Source organism: Bombyx mori, chromosome 7 (assembly GCF_030269925.1).
Source record: "Bombyx mori chromosome 7, ASM3026992v2".
Taxonomy (NCBI): Eukaryota; Metazoa; Arthropoda; class Insecta; order Lepidoptera; family Bombycidae; genus Bombyx; species Bombyx mori.
Window position 1 is genome coordinate 7,423,759 of NC_085113.1, and position 16,943 is coordinate 7,440,701.

The window sequence follows — 16,943 nt, forward strand, 5'->3', positions numbered from 1 at the left end:
ATTTGTATGTAGTGGAAACAGTGCCTCTGGCGGCAAACATGGGAACGCTATCTGATTCCAAAAATTTTATAATAGCTAAAAAAAGTTTATTATATCTTATTTACATAAATAGAACAAAATCAAAAAGTTTTTCTGCGTGCTTTATGACTAGCGACCAGAATACGGCCTCTGCCGACCTAGTTCTTATATCCTTTTCACTTACCGACATCGAGCAAAGAAGGATCGAGATGTATATATTGATTCATATTCTGAATATTTCAGAAAAAATTGTCTATGTCTGATCAATACTTTTTGGCAACACTAAGATCATATGATTGTTCAATAAAGAAGCACGTCTGATAGGCGTAGACTTCTTTCCCCGAGCCAGTCATTAATTTTCTGGCTCTATATCGGCCGTTTTTCGTGTTAGTGGTGTTAAAAATAAGCAGCAGCCATGGCGCTCAGCGATGCAGATGTTCAGAAACAGGTATTTGTTATAAACAAAACTGATTTATCTACAAAATCAAGTATTTTAAGGATTATATGTCACGATCATTGATCGGGATGTGCCATTGTAATTTCGACAACTCATAAGACTGCCTCGACTGGACTTCATGTTTTTGAGCATTATACTCCGTATTTTTGATCAGAATGTTTATATTTTTCAATTCAGATCAAGCACATGATGGCCTTCATCGAACAAGAGGCCAACGAAAAGGCCGAAGAAATCGATGCGAAGGCCGAGGAGGAGTTCAACATCGAAAAGGGCCGTCTTGTCCAGCAGCAACGTCTCAAGATTATGGAATACTATGAAAAGAAGGAGAAGCAGGTTGAACTTCAGAAGAAGATGTAGGTTTCCGTAAAACTAACATACAACCTTATGCATACTCAAAGAACATACGAACGAACAATCATGTGACCAAGCAGTATTGATTACGACTATTACGATTTCTCAAATTGAACATTCAATATGTATTAGGTGTTACAATAGAAAAGTCACAAAATTTCAAACAGAATAGAATTATCAAATAATCTAAAAAATTAGAAATTACGAATAGTAAAAATGAAACAATAATGAGATTTAATGTGACTTTTTATAGAGTAACTAATACATAATAATATAATGTAAATGACATTTTTGATTGACATGGGTGATCGTGACCACTAGCTATCAATCTCTTCATGCAGAGCCTTAAACAGTAAAAAAGAAGCATCACTTTAAAAACATAAAATATTGTGATGCAATTACATTTAAATAAAATCATCAATGAAAAGATGAAAAAAATTCAATTAATTCTATCCAGTATAACTAGTAGTTATAAAATTTAGACAACCACATTTAGAGAAAAACTTCACATTCAAGTTTTACATTGGTTGTGTGAATTGATTATAAAAGTGATAAATGGGATGGAATAATAAAATATAATTATTTAGATAAACATGATATCTTTTCAGAACACTAACACTTTGACATTCTTGTTCTGGGAATGACTTCATTATAAATGAAGATTTAATTATAATTCAAAATAATCTACAGTAGAGTTCAGAATATTTGTTTAAAAAAAATTGAAATGGGCAGATATAATTTCTTTTTAGGTTAAAAATCCATGCAATGTACTTAATAGTATTTATATCACTGAATGGATGATAAGGTCATTACACAAACTCACTATCTTGATAGATAGTTCTGATAAGAAAATCTTAGAAACACTTTTAACATAGCATTTTTTGTCTTAAAATTTAATGTTCTAAACATTTGTCTATGATAATAATGAGTAAAAACAAGAAACAAAATTAAAATTTGAAAAAAATACCAAATTAAAAAATTACTAAAAACCAAAGTCATTAGACTTGCGCAAAACATCACTTCTCAATGTAATGTGATATGACATCACTTTTACAGACAGGTGATATTACTCGAAAACATTACACATCACTCTTAACATTACTCGGTGCGTTCAATAGATACTGTGACGAATACATTGTATCTATACACCCGAATCATTACTTAAGTGATGTGTTCATACTTTGTATTGTAATACACTGTTATATTACTTGACAGAGATTGACTTATTTAATAATATAATAATTTTATTTTTTACTTAATATAATTTGATTTAGTATTTGATATATTAAATTCAGACGTACCATAGGTATAAAAACGTACCTAGCGGCCAGGGCATACGGTTCAAAATCACTAGGAATAATTCCGTGTCGCTTGCTCATTTATTTTGCGTAGATCGGTCTGTCTCGCTCGCTCGGTTCCGTTCGTGTATCAAGCAACATTACACGACAAAGAAAGAAACATGTTGGGTGATAGCTTCGCTAGAAGTAATAGTGTTCTGTGGGTGATAGTGTGATGTTTGTTTCCTTCGCGTAATGTGTGATGTTGCATTACATCGTAGAGTAATATTACCGGAGTAATATCACTCGCATTACTTACACATGTCTAAAAGTCATGTTTCTATTGATAATTTTTCTTTATTTATTTACTGTAAAGTATACTACTATAAAGTATGTGATTTTTTAGGTTAGTAAAGATTATTGATTACATTCTAAGTTATTTTTATCTAAAACGATGAATTATAAATAAAAATGAAGAAGTGCTATTCACTAAGTATCACATTTGAATGATATGAAAAAACAACAAATTATACATTTTACATTTGAATATGAAACGAAAAATAAATGAACTAAGTCATAATATTAATATGAGTTAGATAAACTAGAATCAAAACAATCTAAGTACTGCAGTGTATTTTGTGACGTTGAATTTAAAAATCATAACATACTGCGATATTAAACATATTACTCATCATATACATATAATTTTTTTTTTTTTTTTTTTATTGCCCTTGTAGGCAGACGAGCATACGGCCCACCTGATGGTGAGTGGTTACCGTCGCCCATGGACTTCAGCAATGCCAGGGGCAGAGCCAAGCCGCTGCCTACCGTTAATTAATTATTATACTTGTAACATTTTAAATTGTCAGTAACAGTAGTTTAAAATTATTTCAGCCAATCTTCGAACATGCTGAACCAAGCTCGTCTGAAGGTACTGAAAGTGCGTGAAGATCACGTACGTAATGTACTTGATGAAGCTCGCAAGCGCCTGGCTGAAGTGCCAAAGGACACCAAACTGTACTCAGAGCTGCTGGTCACACTTATTGTGCAGGCTCTCTTCCAGGTATAAATTTATTCAGTTTGGCAGTAAAATAAACTGCATGAGGTTGATTTGGAACACAAATTTATTGATAAGCAATAATACTAACTTATTAGTTTAGAATAACTAGATATGAGGTGTAGCGGTCTGAAGTGCACAGATGGGAATAGACAATACAATAGATACATGATAATTAATCTATAGAGCATTGTGAAAGGGATACCATATAAAATTAAACAAATTACTATCAATACAACAATGTATTTTAATGGATTTTGCCTTTGTCATAAAGTAATAATAAAAATGACCACAAAGACTAAAACTCTTAGATTAAATTTTACAAAACGACAATTTACAAGACAAGACATAGATCTAAAAAATTGTTATGGTCTCACTGGAGTTAGACTTGCAAATACAATTCTAAGATATTTTACTTCCATCATTCACTTATAAATTAGAAAAATCGTTATACTTGTTTTGTTATAGCTCATGGAACCCACTGTCACCATCCGCGTCCGTCAAACCGACAAGGCTCTGGTGGAGTCCCTGCTCGGAAAAGCTCAACAAGACTACAAGAATAAGATCAAGAAGGACGTTGTGTTGAAAGTCGACACTGAGAACTTTTTGTCGCCCGACACCTGTGGTGGTATCGAGCTGGTTGCAGCCAGGGGACGTATCAAGGTAAGTTCCGTTTCTTTATTGGCAACTACGTAGCTTGGTAGATCTAAGAATATAAAATATAATTACGTCTAAAACCAAGAAAAGCTTAGCACATGAAATCTAATTTCCAATTTTTGTTCAACTAAAAACAGCGGACAGTGGAAACAGGTGAAGTGGAAAAGTTATTTTATGATGACTGGATTTTTGACACACAGAGCCTGCACATGCTTTTAAAGTCGACTTGCTTAAGTCTGCAAATCGTTTTTTGAAGTGAAACTTCTTTAGGCGCATGAGGGTAAAAATTTTACAGATGTAACGTCACACAGGTATGCAACGGAAGTGTCATATTTAACTCAATCGGAAACATGAGAAACGGCGCCAGTAAATCAAACTACTATTGAAATTAAGTACTTTTCAAATGTCAGTAGTAGTAGTTGTTGTATTTTTCCAATTGGAAAGGCAAATGTAGTGTACCATACAGCCTAATATATTATAATGTTTTTGTGAAAAATGTTAATAGGAATTGAAATGAAATGAAAAGAATTTGGAACATTAATCAAATAGCATGAAATTAAATTAGTCAGTTTTGGGTGGTGACTTTAGCATTAATTTTGCAGTTGATAATTCCAAATCATTAATTAACTTTCTAGAAGAAAAATTTAGTCTACAGCTAAATAATAATCCAAATACACCAACTACAAATTCAGGAACGACAATAGATGCTATTTTTACAAGATATTTAGATAATGTGGAAACACGAACTTATATTGCATATTTTACGTATCATAATGCTTTAGTCACAACAATACCAATAAAAATCGCGTCGAATAATGTAAATATTGAAGACATAAATTAAAAAAAAAAAAAATTATATTTTATATTAATTTTCAACACTTAATATTTTAATGAAAATTAAATTCCTAACATATCTTCCTTTTTCCCTTCCTCTAAGTCTCGGAAATCTAAAGTTTTAGATTTGTATAAATATAAGCAACACTTATAAATTAGTTCGCCAAAGAAGTTTCACTTCTGACATATTGTGTACTTTGTACGCACGCACTTTTTTTATTTATTGCTTAGTTGGGTGGACGAGCTCACATCCCACCTGGTGTTAAGTGGTTACTGGAGCCCATGGACATCCACAACGTAAATGCGTCACCCACCTTGAGATATAAGCTCTAAGATCTGAAGTTTAGTTACAACGGCTGCCCCACCCTTCAAACCGAATCGCATTACTGCTTCACGGCAGAAATATGTAGGGTGGTGGTACCCACCCGCGCGGACTCACAAGAAGTCCTACTACCAGTCGTATGTCACGTATTGCAGTTTTGTAAGGAATTTTAATTGGTTCAAGGAATTCGAGGACGTTTCAAGGTGGGCGAGCCCCGATAACAGCTTATCAGTAGATGCCGGTGCCCTACTAAGCCAAAGAGTATTTTACAGATCAGCAACACTCTGGAGTCTCGCTTGGAGCTGATCGCCCAGCAGCTGCTGCCGGAGATACGTAACGCCCTCTTCGGACGCAACCCTAACCGTAAATTCACCGATTAATTCAACGGTGAACACGAACAAAGTTTGTTGTTACTAACAATTTATTTAAAAAAAAAGAAAAATTCGTATTTATGTAGAACTATGATAATGTTGAAATAAGTGTTTTTTTTTCTTCCTTTGCCTAATTAATTATATCGTTATGATGAAGCGTACAATTTTACCTGTTAGAATGTTTACTGATGTATGTTCCCGTTGACCCTTCATGAAATGTGTAATCGTGTGACCCTGAATATTTCTGATTCCTGAGCATTCCGATGTGCCCATTCTACTTTTAACTGTACGTTAGTTTCGCCTATAAAAACAATTTATTCATAAGTATTTTATTGGTGCAATTCATTCAAATAATGGAACGTTCAATGTAATTTAGATAATATAGTTTATAGGATTTGGAAACGGTTTAATTAAGATGTTACCACAGTTAACTAAGTCGGGTTATAAGTCTAAAATTCAAATCGTTATTCGTTACAGTAATTGACGTATTGGCACCTTCGTCGTTCGTATATTAAAGCACGTCCACGATTTGGCTTAGCAACGGTAGATCTTTTTTTCTGTTCTACGTATAATAATATGATTTTAAATCTTCCATCAATGTTTCGAAATATCGGTGTAAATGTATCTTTATCTTTAGTAGGCAGTGATTGTTGTCTGTGAGATTGGAAACGGACTGCAGCATCCCATGTTATGTTCACTCAAATCGAAGCAAAGATTTGGCTGGGCGTAATGTGGAGTCTTGTTTCAGTCTCACAGTGAAACAATCCAAGCCTGCTGTGCTTAATGTTCTTGGCAGTGTAACGATTCGACTTGCTTTTGGCTGAAATTAATCCATAGAGCACTGTTAGCTCATATGAAATTAAAACTTTTATTCCCGCATAGCACTGTTACAAATTCTATGTAAATATAAATATGTGTTGAAATGTTGTTTCATTTATAACACCATAAACATTCCTTAAAGATTGTTAACCATCAAAAGTCCATATTTTTCTGCAATCGTTTTATTGCAATTAAAATAATTACATGTTCTTAATCTAGTCTCTCACATTTCACATTTAGACTACGGAAATGATAAAAAAAGAAATATATTTCTTACGAACATATAATACATTATAGAAAAATAAACCATATAAATACGTAGTTTATTACATAAAATTAATTAAAAAATCGTTGAAAACTACTAAAATCTAATCACAGCGCAATGAACGGTATTTATCTTAAAAATTAACTACAAACTCAGACATGTATCACCTTCGGTGAGATTACACAAAAAATGAGGCCCATGCTTGACACTTGTCTTGGGGATAGACTTAATACGTGAGTGCTAATAGAAGTATCACAACATACACTTTACATTAAACATTTCTATAAATTATTTACTACCTAAAATTAAAACGTTAATGTATGACAAGGACAGAGCAATGCCACAGTGCGCAATTATCCAGTATCCAAGTATCCACATTATGAAGTAGTGGGTATCACTGTTCTACATTGTTGCGTCTGATTGTGACTAATTTTTATAGTTTAATAATTGAATTTTACTGTTAGGTATAGCAATTGGCATGAGTGAGCTTGACATGTGCAGAAGTGTATCTTTGGGTCTGTTTGGGGGAACGAGGCAAGAACGGGGGTGGCGCCGGCCATTTCGGTTACGTGATTGGATCTTCCCGCGTCGCGTCACATGCCGTCATTTGTGATTGTTTCCCTGTGTTGTGCACGCGCATCACTGCAGCAAACTACACTTTCGTCCAATTTTATTAACTTATTATGTGTATTATCTATGTTTATTAACCGCACATTTTTTATCAATTAATTCTCATTTAATTCTTCCAGACACCAACTTCTTTTGAATAATGTACTGTAGATAAAGGTACATTTAGTACCACAAGTAGTTATTTGAAACTTTTTAGTAAAAGTCGGTTTTTTTTTTCTTGGGCATTGATCAATACTCGTTACGAAACTTAAGGAATTGTTTATAAGCGCCATAGTTCTTGTGTAAACTACCTGTAAGATTCTCTTATAAGCTTATAAATTAGAAATAGGTTTCGGTATATTATTCAAATGGTTTCCATGGCACCAGAGAATCTAGTCTAAAATCTAATGCTTAAAAAGATATATTCGTGTATTCGTTCCATAACTGTTACCACACGGGAAAAGCAAATTAGCGGTAAAAACTCGACAAGATACCTGTTCTACAGAAGAAAATGGGATGAATTGATAACCTTTTGGAAGTCTGTTAATAATAGGGTTATTTTTGACTATAATATTAGCGAAGCCCCGGGCAAAAGTACTATAAAATTACTGATACATTTTTAAATTCCAAATTGAACGAAGTTAATTTAATTATAAAAAGTAATACATGAGTGATCAATTTAACTTTCCCTTAACTGTAAGATGCGCTGACGGCCCCACTCTTTTGTCGAGAGCTCACGACTCGTGCCGATTACTACCTATACTGAGTGATGGCTCCTCTTCACAATCGGCCATGATGGGCGATTATATAAATTCACGATAGTGTAGAGGGCATAAATGTCTGTGATCGGCCATCATCGCGTATGATCGTGCGCAATCGGCGTTGTGTCGGTAGATCAAAGGAATGATGGCCCATGATTGTGTGAGCGTCCACACTATCGCCGATTAGTCAGGATGTACCTAGTTGTCTCGAGTATGTGTCAATTGCTTCGACTACAAAACTATGGTTGCATGGACCTTGTTTTGTTCTGATTGATAGCCACCACCCACCACCTTCTCTTCCTCCATCTTGTTTATCGTTATAAGTAGGCAGCAACTTGGCTCTGCTCCTAGCATTGCTGAAGTCCATGGCCGACGGTAACCACTCATTATCAGATGGGCCGTATGCTCGTCTGTCTACAAGGGAATTAAAAAAAAAGTTTTCACGATTCTTTTTTCACGCACATTAGCTAAATGACTATATGAGCTAACTAAAAATATTGCCGCAGCCGCGATCTCCTCGATTTCCATCATCGATACCTAGACCTCTTAACATATCAGTAGACAGTCAGTAAATGAACGTGCATGATTGTGTGGAGAGTTGCCCGTTCATGGCGGCGATGATGGACGATCATTTGTTGACCCATCATGGCCGATTGTGAAGAGGAGCCATGACAAACTGTCGGCCCAGTTGGCCCCCAATCGTCCTACAACCAGTGAAATAATCAGTTCGTATTAGGACTAAATGACGTACTTTTTGTTTTTTATGCAACGTGCTAATGGATAACAACCACGACCATTTGCGTCGTTACTTTTGGAAGAACATTCGAGTAATGTTTTTTTTGATACGACAAAATAGCAATACACAAGTAGGTAATCACGAATTGATCGTTGTCGACCGGTGTGTTTAATGCGAGTTTTTTAACGTTTTCGATAGCGTAAAAGTTAGCTCATATTTGTATGGAATGGGATCGCTCCTGTTCCAACTGCATACAAAATTGGCTTAACTTTTACGCTATCGAGAACGTTAAGAAACTCGCACTAAGCACACTGCTTCGTCGAAAACGCTCTTACACTATCTCGTTTGCTCACTTTCTTATTCTAAACTACTAGGTGCGAGACATCCGGAGTGTAAGCCGGAAGATATCTCGGTACTCGAGGCTCGTCACGTCGTCTCGCTCCTCTGTCGACGACCAAACTAATACTCCCGGCTTCTTTCACACCATTCGACTTGATTCTTCTCTGCGCTGGCATTATTGCAGCCCGTAGTGACTTACGTTTCTGAAACATTGAAAAAAATCGTATACAAATAATTAAATGCTTAAGAAATTGCACTACAATACGAAACCATGCATGTGTCTACTTACGACATTGTTCAATTACCGTTTTCATTGGTGAACATTCTTGCAAAGCAGCGGGGGCATATTGTGAGTAAAATTACGAATCTAGTTCAATATGAAACGAGTTTATTATATAATTTTAAAGGTATAAGAATATATTGTATTGGTCATTAACAACGCTTTAAGCTGCATCGGGGATGGCGAACTTTGAGTATGATATTAAAGTGCAACAGGCACTTCTTATTACGTCTTCATTATTACGTTACGTTTGTATGCTTTTAATGGTTCGCCGTCCCTGACCCATCTTTTTAAATATATGTCGTCGTGGAAGGGGTGCTATAATTTTACATTTTGCTTTCAATTTGTTCTTTATGGTTGTCGTAGTGGTCCACATCCATGGCCGAAGTTTTTGCTCTGTTTACCTCAACGGCTCCGCGCCACCTGTCGGCTGCATGTCTCGCTATTTCCAATCTCTTCTGTTTTCTTATCTGATGTCGTTTATAGACAACCTCGATGACGATAAGTACAATACCCCCTATTATGCCAGCCAACACCAATATGAAGACACCAGCCATGTTTTTCAAACCTAAAGTGTTTGGTGTTTTTTCATTTTCTTCGCAATTCAACATATTATTTCGCAGAATCCATTGATTATCGAGTGACTCCATTATACCACCTGCAAATGAACTTATAATTACAGAAGCTTCTGATTTCCATTGACTATAAGATTATATTCTTAAATATAATCTTATAGTATATAGTAGTTAAATATATCTATCTCAGAACGTACTCTCGTGGAAATCCAATATTGCAAGCGTTACTAAGTCTGCCCAAGGTGATCCTTTCTGTAATCCAACGCCATAGCCTGATCTTCCAAATAATTCTCCTGCTGTCACCAACTCACAGTCTTGAGCTGCTTCAAATTCCAGACGCGAGGAATCCCAAATGAAAGCCATTAATTTTCTGAATTTAAAAGTTATGATTCAACACATTTCAAATAACTTCATCTCGAAAAAATCAATGAATTCGCTCAAAATAATATTATTTTTTACCCATCTTTTACATCTTGAATAGCTTGCTCTGCGCTGTCGTAATTATTTGCCTCCATAGTTCGATACATATTTGAAAGTTCCACCTGTCTTCTAAAGTACATGTCCACCGCCGAGCCTTTCACAGTCGCACAAGTTAAATTTTCCATTGTGTTTCGTAACTGTGAAATTCAGGTCTTTAAGTAAGAATTCTTGATGAACTATTACAAGAAATAAAACGTAAGTACGTACTCTAGCATCGTTGATTCCAGTAAGTTTTGTTTTAGGTCGTTCAAGTACAAGGAACGCGGCTAAATTAGCAGTATAAGAAGCAACAATGATCATTGCAAAGCCTGCCCAGACCATACCCAGTACTCGAGCTGAAAAGCTTCGCGGTGTGCCTGAAGAAAAAGGCTCCATTATTTATCTAAAGAGAAAAACACGTATGCTGTATTTAAAAGTAACTAGTAACTAGTACCTTCGCCAATTCCACTATTCAATAGGACGCCCCAAGCAAACCAAATAGCACTCGATAGATTTAATGCATCTTCTTCGGTTCCATCGATATTTGCGAGCTTAAATCTTCCGAAAGGAGAAAATCGGTCCAAAAGATATAGCACGAGAGCAACAACGTGTACAGACACCATAACCAAAATCCAGAGAGTGTTAGAAAATGGTTGTAAGAAGGACACTAAGGTCGACGATCGAGAAGGCTGAAAATTAACGTTACAAATCGTTAAAATTAAAATTTAACTCAAGGCATTACTGTTTTAAAACTTAAAATATCTGCTTTCATCTATTCTAAAACTTCAAATCAAAGAAAAAATTCATGTCGTTTATTTATACACTAATTATGGTACGAAAATTTTTACCTTTTTTTCAAGAATTGTTATTCCTTGATACTTAAAAGGCTTACTGAACTCGATGAACTCTGCCCTTTCGGGATTGATGGTTAGAGGTGCGACAATCATATCCGCCCGTTCGTACACTAGCTCAGCTAAAATTATACACAAAAAACAAAAAGAAACGATTTGAACAATTATGATGAAGAGTATATGAGAGTAACTTTATTGAAACTATAATAAATTTTGTTACCGATAAGGCCAGTCCATTCTTTCTTAGATCCAGGAACAGATAAATTACGTATTATGTAATTACCAAACTGCCCGTCTGGCGAAAGAGCCACCGAATACGTAAAGTTAATAGCCTTTGAAAGGTATTTCAAGAGGTCCATACAAAACCCTTTGCAGCAATAAAGTTGACCTTCAAACAAACAAATCATCTTGTTCAAAATGTAAAGAACTTTCAATATAAACTTAAGTATGATTGATAGAATAAAAATAATACCGTACCTGTTTCGTCGCTAGCATTGTAGTGAGGACAAGGTATTTCTTCCGGATAACATTCGCTACCGTCGTCAATACGTCGAGTATAAACAAAAGGTTTTTCTTCAATTGTTAAAACCTTCAAATTTAATTCATCAACGATTTAAGAACATTAACCATAATATTTACAAATTATGTCTAAGAACAAGTAATACCTTTAAATGTGTAGGTATCATAAAGCCCTCAGGTTTGGAAGTACTTCGACCCATCCAAATTATCTCATGTTCCTTCAATTCCAGACGCATTTTTTGTGTTTCCTACAATATAATATCATGATGCACTAGTAGTAATAAATAAAACTGCACTGAAAGTCAGCTTTGATTGGTATTTGCAGTTTTACCTTCGAATAAAAGTACTTTCCCACCGCGACGTGCTCGCCTTGTGCCCTAACGTTCACCATGTCATATTCCGCATGCACACGATCTCCGTGATCATCGAACGCTACGTGTCCAGTCGCTCCATTCTCTAAACTTTGCTTCCTTATGTAATCAAACAATAATCTTCCCGTTGTCCAAATGGATCCAGAATTGTCGCAATCCGACGGCGGCGCGTGGATCTCTTCTGAAGTGTTCATGTCGCGAATAGCTGACGCCAAAACGTATCTGTGCAAAGATTAATTTAAAAATAATTACAAGCACATCCTTCTCATTAATATTTATTTATTTTAACACGTTTTTATCAGCCTGATCTGTAGGTATGTATTTATGTAGGTACCTACATAATAACGTGTAGGTGTGTTCAACATTATTTTCATAAAGTCCAAGACGCTCAATTAACTGGGAAATTTGCGCACCTATCAAGAACTAATACCCTGAAGAGATCAACAGGATAAAAAATGATTTAGATTTTGTATCTTTTTACACCGCGTTTTTGTTATCAGTTAAAATTTATTTATTTCCCACTTACATCGAGTCCTGAATGTGTGCGTGTTCATTGGTTGCGTTTACAAGACGCAATCCTAACAAGCCTTCCGGTGCATTGGCAGCGTCCAACGCTTGCTCTGTAACCATCCAAACGTATCCAACAGTAGTCATATTAAGGTATGTGGCATCACGGAATATTATTTCAGCATCAGTTTTACTGCAAAAACGCAATAATTACCTATCTTCTTTAGTAAAATTCTATAACAACGAATGTCGTTATTGTTTCTTCATTACCTTGCATACATGAGAAATACTCTGGCTTGGGCACTTTTTACGTCCATAAGGCTCTCTGTGAAAGAATCAAGGCCAGGCTCGAATTCGATAACCAGTTCGACTACGACTTTACGATCAACGTCCTCGTCTATACTTTGAGATGTTGTCTGGAACCTGAGCATTAATTAATGTATAGTACGGTAGGAATGGGTTCGCGAATAGGTGTGAATAAAGGTTAATAATTTGTAAAATAAGATAACCATAAGATAACCACTTTACTGGTGGTAGGACTTCTTGTGAGTCCGCACGGGTAGGTAACACCATCCTGCCTATTTTTGCGGTGAAGCAGTAATGCGTTTCGGTTTGAAGGGTAGGGCAGCCGTTGCAACTATACTTGAGACCTTAGAACTAATATCTCAGGGTGGGTGGCGCATTTACGTTGTAGGTGTCTATGGGCTCCAGTAACCACTTAATACCAGGTGGGCTGTGAGCTCGTCTACCCATCTAAGCAATAAAAAAGATAAAAAAAAGATAAGTAAAGCAATAAATTACCTTCTCGTTTTTTCAATAACTTACCTGCCCAAAATAGCTCTGCCGTCGGTATCCGAGCTATGAATGACAATAACTTTCATGTAGTTAAAGTGTTTGAGGACATCAACCCATACGTCAGCCTGATGCGAATACGGTGGCACAGTGCGCAGGAATGAAACGTGGATATTTTTGTCGGAGAACGCTGAGTCGCGCGATGATATCCCTATGACCGGTATGTGGTAAAACCCGCTGGTATATGAAACAGCAGCTGGTGATAAATCTCCAGTTAGCGGATGGGAAACCACTACTGCGTAAACCTGTAAAATAAAATTAAAGAAGGTACCATACTTAGACAACACTGTAGGACATCATGAAGACTTTTTTATTGCTTAGATGGGTGAAAGAGCTCACAGCCCACCTGATGTTAAGTGGTTACTGGAGCCCATAGACAGACATCTGTAAGGTAAATGCCACCACCCACTTTAAGACATGAATGAGTTCTAAGGTATCAGTTTTTACAATACAGTATGCACTATGTTATTATTAAAAGTATATTGGGTGCTAGCAGTGAGTTTCTGAAAGAGAGCTATCCATCTGGTAGTAACTAAATTTTAAGAACAAATTTTATTTGTTTTTTTTGCCCACTAACTTAAATCCCGGGCGCCATTAAGCAGGCCGAATGCAGGCAACATTGGAGGAAGCTAGTGCAAAAACTGGACCAAGTGGTCACACCCTCAGTAATGAGGAAGCGACGAAGAAGAAGAACTTAAAATAAATACTTATTATTACTATTAAATATGTTTTTACTGTCTTCAAGCAGCGGTAACCGTCCAGGTGAATTAACCAATAGACATAGAGAGACATAGACCCACGGAGTTTCTAGCCGGATTTTCTCAGTGGGTCGCAATTTCGATCCGGTGGTAGATTCTGCGAAGCGCTGCTCTTGATAAGGCTAGTGTTAGCAAATTCTCTGAGGTTAAGCCCGTGAGCTCACCTACCCGTCTGCTCGTAGCCGGAATAGCCCCTTAGGCTACCAACTAGACTTAGGCAACAAATAGATACTTACTCTATGAGCAATTAAATCTTTGCAAACGTTGAGGGCAGTTTTTATCGGATTAGGGTCCATTAGAATTGAATAATCATGATATGTGACGCCACGCGGTACGTATTGATCTTTAAAATTGAGATTCTGAAAAAAACATATACCTATATATCGAAATAAAGTGGAAAAATATTATTTTTGTTGAAAATAATATGTACGTATACTTTATTGTACGCATAAATATTCAAGAACAGATTTAAATGAACGTACATCCAAAATATCTAAATGAGCTTAATTGATTGATGGGTTTTCTAGCTGCAAGCCACCTGTGTAAAAAAATAGATTCTGTATGAAATATATTTGGGGAAAACTGTACATACCTACCTACAGCATAAAAATTAAAATAGATACACAAGCTTATTATTTCAACTTTTCATAACATATTTTAGTATTGCAGTTAGTTAGTTTTTATTGTAGTTATGTTACCACAGAAGTCGTTTTTAGTTTTTATTGGAAAGTTATAACAGGCTTAAAAGTACCGAGATAGTATCCTTGAAGAAAGCTATGGATTCGTTGCTAGAAAGAACACCTCCAACATTGTAATAAGTCGGGTTGGAAAATCTTCTTCTGTCAATCTCTGCATGAGCCAGTTGACAGCATAATACCAGGACGAGGAAGAACTGGTAGGACCTCATCCCGGACGCCTAAAAATTGATTATTTTGTTAAATATAGAAAAAAAAATTAAAGGAACGTGTATTTTCTTAACTATCACGAAATGTGTTTTTTTTGGTGGTGATTTTGAATTTATTGGTGGTAGGACCTCTTGTGAGTCCGCGCAAGTAGGTTCCACCGCCCTGCCTGTTTCTGCCGTGAAGCAGTAATGCGTTTCGGTTTGTAGGGTGGGGCAGCCGTTGTAACTATACTGAGATCTTAGAACTTATATCTCAAGGTGGGTGGCGCATTACGTTGTAGATGCCCATGGGCTCCAGTAACCACTTAACACCAGGTGGGCTGTGAGCTCGTCCACCCATTTAAGCAATAAATAAATAAAAATGTGTGTAAATATTTTGTTCGAATACCGAAAAGTATTGTAGCACTCGGTTGAGATAGATAGATTTGTGCGTGCCAGATTTTGTCAAAGACCTGCACAACACAAATAAGGCAGAGCATATCACAAGCATAAAGGTCTCATATGGAAAGCTAAACTACTGTAAAAGAGTCAGAGCGTAAAGTCAGAGTTGAGAATCCAAATTTTTCGATTTCACAGCGAAAGTCAACTTGATAAAAAAAGAAATGAGTTAAAAGCTCAATCAGTGGTCATTTCCTATAGCTAATAATCATGGGTTGACGTATCCTACAAGTCGTAGGATACTTACAATTAAATAAAATCAATGCCGTTTGCTGTACCTATTACAGATAAAGGGAATTCCGTACCTACCTGAAGTCAGCTGATGAGAATCAATATAACAAAAATTAAATTTAATGACCACCACAAAATACATTTACATAATATTCATTGCGCTTCGTTATATGAAAATAAATTTTAATGAGACCTTAAAGGGATCTCGTTAATAAACGAGACACATAATTAAACACCCGGTTAACCCAACGCCTAACTTTTGATTAAACTTGAATATTTCACAGCCTCTATTACGTAAGTCCAGTGTTTTCGTTACTGAACTTACAAACAACCATACATTATTTTGCGACTCACCGTTCTTTGTTACTGGTTCAGTTATGTATTGTTTTTTTTTCCGTAAAACAAACAGGGAATTTCGGAGATGAAAAGTAAAAACAAGATATTGGATGCTGTAGATGGAGCCTACGTCTGCAACAGTACGGCGCTTGCGTATAAATATCTAATCAATGCTTCTCTTATTACGTTATATAAGTGAAAATGAGTGTAGAATTGTGGCATACCTACTACTCCTTCATATTTTTAAGCTAGAACTAATTAGACCAAGAACATTTTCTATTATATAGTTTACTTCAAATTCAATTTAATTTTTATAAGCATCAAATTCAATTGTGACGTTTCTAAAATTATATTTTTGTTGTTTATAAAACACTCATCAAAATTTCACTCAAGTTAGCCGTTCTAAATGGCTTAATTGAGTATCTTTAAAATGGTATAAATGACATCTGGAAGCAAACCCATGTCTATTGCACCCTCAGCCATACATATATCTGTGACGACCTAAATCATTATCTAACTTTTATTAATGTCTTTGGGTATCACCCTCACGACCAGCTTAGAAGGTTTCTGGCAGTCGTTTCTGAACTTTCTTTTTCGGTTTTAAAACATCAAGTTTTCGAAAAAAATTGTTTACTCTGACATCCTTATTTTGTACCTATGTTAGATGAATATGATTGCAAAGTATACAATGGAATTAAGCCCGCTAATCCGGAGACATTAATTAACTGTCTCAATATTTAATTAAAGACAACGGCTTTACATGACAACAAAATGTATTATTGTTTATAATATTTGTATTATAGTAGGTAGGTACATAGCATGCCAACCGCCACTGAGGCAGTGTGTGTTGCTAAGTAATATTTATCTGAAATCATTTTTTTTTTTTATGATTGAAAGTTTACTGGTGGCCCGAAGGCCTTTCCAGTTTCACCAGGACAGGTGGGCGAGCAAAGGCTCAGCCAAGAGGGGTGGGATTTGCTAACAACTGC

At 35.8% G+C, this 16,943-nt stretch overlaps 2 protein-coding genes across 4 annotated transcripts; one reads left to right on the forward strand and one right to left on the reverse strand.

The window, feature by feature from the left end:
- The first annotated feature begins 181 nt into the window (after window positions 1-181).
- Window positions 182-6,267, forward strand: LOC732990 (vacuolar ATP synthase subunit E). Of its 2 annotated transcripts, none has more exons than XR_009973461.1 (5): window positions 182-466; window positions 653-828; window positions 2,998-3,166; window positions 3,629-4,209; window positions 5,129-6,267. XR_009973461.1 is itself a non-coding variant. In NM_001046986.1 (5 exon segments), coding segments are annotated over 5 exon segments (681 nt in total). In that variant the 5' UTR covers window positions 327-433; the 3' UTR covers window positions 5,354-5,415.
- On the reverse strand, window positions 5,244-16,098 carry LOC101743090 (glutamate [NMDA] receptor subunit 1). 2 transcript variants are annotated; one of them, XM_012694910.4, is made up of 17 exons: window positions 15,973-16,098; window positions 14,797-14,961; window positions 14,282-14,404; window positions 13,261-13,532; window positions 12,706-12,858; window positions 12,455-12,628; window positions 11,889-12,150; window positions 11,704-11,805; window positions 11,516-11,627; window positions 11,259-11,426; window positions 11,036-11,160; window positions 10,642-10,876; window positions 10,416-10,564; window positions 10,188-10,345; window positions 9,926-10,098; window positions 9,558-9,811; window positions 5,244-9,076 (listed from the first exon to the last, which is right to left on the reverse strand). In XM_012694910.4, exons 2-17 carry the CDS (start codon window positions 14,950-14,952, stop codon window positions 8,897-8,899), a joined length of 2,796 nt encoding a protein of 931 aa, XP_012550364.2. In that variant the 5' UTR covers window positions 14,953-14,961; window positions 15,973-16,098; the 3' UTR covers window positions 5,244-8,896. The 2 variants fall into 2 exon arrangements, with proteins under 2 accessions (XP_012550364.2, XP_062525392.1); XM_062669408.1 differs by lacking the exons at window positions 14,797-14,961; window positions 15,973-16,098 and adding an exon at window positions 14,528-14,546.
- Window positions 16,099-16,943: the final 845 nt, after the last annotated feature.

Coding starts and splice junctions, on each gene's coding strand:
- LOC101743090 (XM_012694910.4), bottom strand. CDS start 14,952: ATGAGGTCCTACCAGTTCTTCCTCGTCCTGGTATTATGCTGTCAACTG. Junction 11,628..11,703: donor TGATACCTACACATTTAAAG/GTATTACTTGTT, acceptor TTAAATTTGAAG/GTTTTAACAATTGAAGAAAA. Junction 9,077..9,557: donor GGTGGCGCGGAGCCGTTGAG/GTAAACAGAGCA, acceptor TCAATGTTTCAG/AAACGTAAGTCACTACGGGC.